Below are 429 nucleotides of genomic sequence, written 5' to 3' on the forward strand. Positions count from 1 at the left end.
CAGGAAGGAGATGAAAGTGGGAATGACCCAGCAGCCGCCGATCATTAAAGCCACTCGCATGGGCGTCATTTTGTTCCGGTAGACCAGAGGCTGGCAGCAGATAGCGTAGTATCTGCAGGGAGATGACAGAGAGAGAGCGTAAGTATGATTACAGGAAGCAGATTCACACACACTCATTAAAAATTGCCACAAACACAGAGTTTCACCCCCAACCTGACAAAGAGCAGAAGAAGAAGAAAAGGAAGCGAACTGTGAAATTGTTCAATACTAATGCTGCAGGTAGAGCACGTGAAAGTTAAAGGAATCGGCGAGTCCGAGCATCTCTTATTTTAATTTCTGTTGCCTGGAATAAATGAGCAAATCCATGAAAAGAGCCAAAAACACAAAGAGTGACTGTGAATAAACTGGCTTCTGTCCCCCCGACCTGCT

General features: G+C 45.7%; 1 protein-coding gene across 4 annotated transcripts in view; it reads right to left on the minus strand.

Annotated features, from left to right (window-relative positions):
* Window positions 1-112, minus strand: part of htr4 (5-hydroxytryptamine receptor 4) — a gene marked incomplete at its 5' end in the record, with an annotated part of 41,713 nt that extends 41,601 nt beyond the window's left edge. For all 4 annotated transcript variants that reach the window (XR_002060299.1, XM_019355503.1, XM_019355505.2 and 1 more), the window contains 1 exon segment: window positions 1-112. This exon segment is cut by the window's left edge and continues 42 nt beyond it. Coding sequence is in view for 3 of the 4 variants with exons in the window: in XM_019355503.1 (XP_019211048.1) it covers window positions 1-112 (112 nt within the window).
* Between the last annotated feature and the right edge of the window lie 317 nt (window positions 113-429).

The sequence above is a fragment of the Oreochromis niloticus genome, linkage group LG2 (genome assembly GCF_001858045.2).
Source record: "Oreochromis niloticus isolate F11D_XX linkage group LG2, O_niloticus_UMD_NMBU, whole genome shotgun sequence".
Classification (NCBI taxonomy): Eukaryota; Metazoa; Chordata; class Actinopteri; order Cichliformes; family Cichlidae; genus Oreochromis; species Oreochromis niloticus.